The 876-nt window shown below is 66.3% G+C and overlaps 1 protein-coding gene across 1 annotated transcript in view; it reads right to left on the minus strand.

The window, feature by feature from the left end:
* Window positions 1-876, minus strand: part of TH (tyrosine hydroxylase) — a 9,902-nt gene that overhangs the window by 3,913 nt on the left and 5,113 nt on the right. Inside the window, exons 6-7 of the mRNA XM_006893369.1 lie at window positions 396-446; window positions 16-161 (exon numbers count right to left, since the gene is read on the minus strand). Coding sequence (XP_006893431.1) covers window positions 16-161; window positions 396-446 — 197 coding nt within the window. The remainder of the gene's footprint in view (window positions 1-15; window positions 162-395; window positions 447-876) is intronic.

The raw sequence follows: 876 nt of genomic DNA on the forward strand, positions 1-876 counted from the left end.
GCCTGGCCGGCTCACCCTTCAGGAAGCGGGACACGTCCTCCAGCTGGGGGATGTTGTCCTCGCGGTAGCCGCTGAAGCGTTCCAGCAGCGCGAAGGCGTCCAGGTGCTCGCGGCAGGCGTGGGTGGCGTACAGCCCCTTCAGTGTGGTGTAGACCTCCTTCCTGCGGGCGGCTGGTCAGGCCGGGCTGCCCACACCCCCGGCCCCCGGTCTGCCCCCTCTGGCCTCCATTGCAAGCCCCTGGGGCCCCTGAAGACTCAGGGGAGGTGGCGCCATCGCTGGTGGCTTGGGGTTTCCAGTGACGAGGGGCCGTAGGGGGCGGGCCCCGGGCACTTGGGGACCACTCCAACAAGAAGTGCATCCTTCACCTGCCGACTACAGCCATCTAGGCACTTACCAGGTGGCGACCTCCTCAGCTGTGTACTCCACTCGGGGAATGGGGTCACCACTGTGGGGACAGCAGTCAGGGAGGGCGGGCGTGTGGGCCCAGCATGGCCTTGGCCTTCTGTGCTCAGTGCCCTAGTTATGGCCTGAGGACCATGCTAACACCCCCTGGAAGGCCACGTCTGCACCAATGGACAATGTGACACAGAACCCTCACTCTCGTCCCTCCCCTCCCCTCCCCTGTCTGGAGAAAGGTAGAATCCTGGAGGTGGAGGGTCAGGGTCAGGCGTCAGGGTAGGGGCTGGAGGTCAGGGGTCAGGGTAGGGGGTTGGAGGTCAGGGGTCAGGGTAGGGGCTGGAGGTCAGGGGTCAGGTTGGAGGGCCAGAGTTCAAGGGTCCAGGTGGAGGGCCAGTGGTCAGGGGTCAGGATGGGGGTCAGGGTCAGGGTGGAGGGCCAGCAGTCCGGGGATGGTCAGGGGTGAGGATGGGGGTCGG

This window comes from Elephantulus edwardii, unplaced genomic scaffold (assembly GCF_000299155.1).
Source record: "Elephantulus edwardii isolate Elephantulus edwardi_28Jun2011 unplaced genomic scaffold, EleEdw1.0 scaffold00126, whole genome shotgun sequence".
Taxonomy (NCBI): domain Eukaryota; kingdom Metazoa; phylum Chordata; class Mammalia; order Macroscelidea; family Macroscelididae; genus Elephantulus; species Elephantulus edwardii.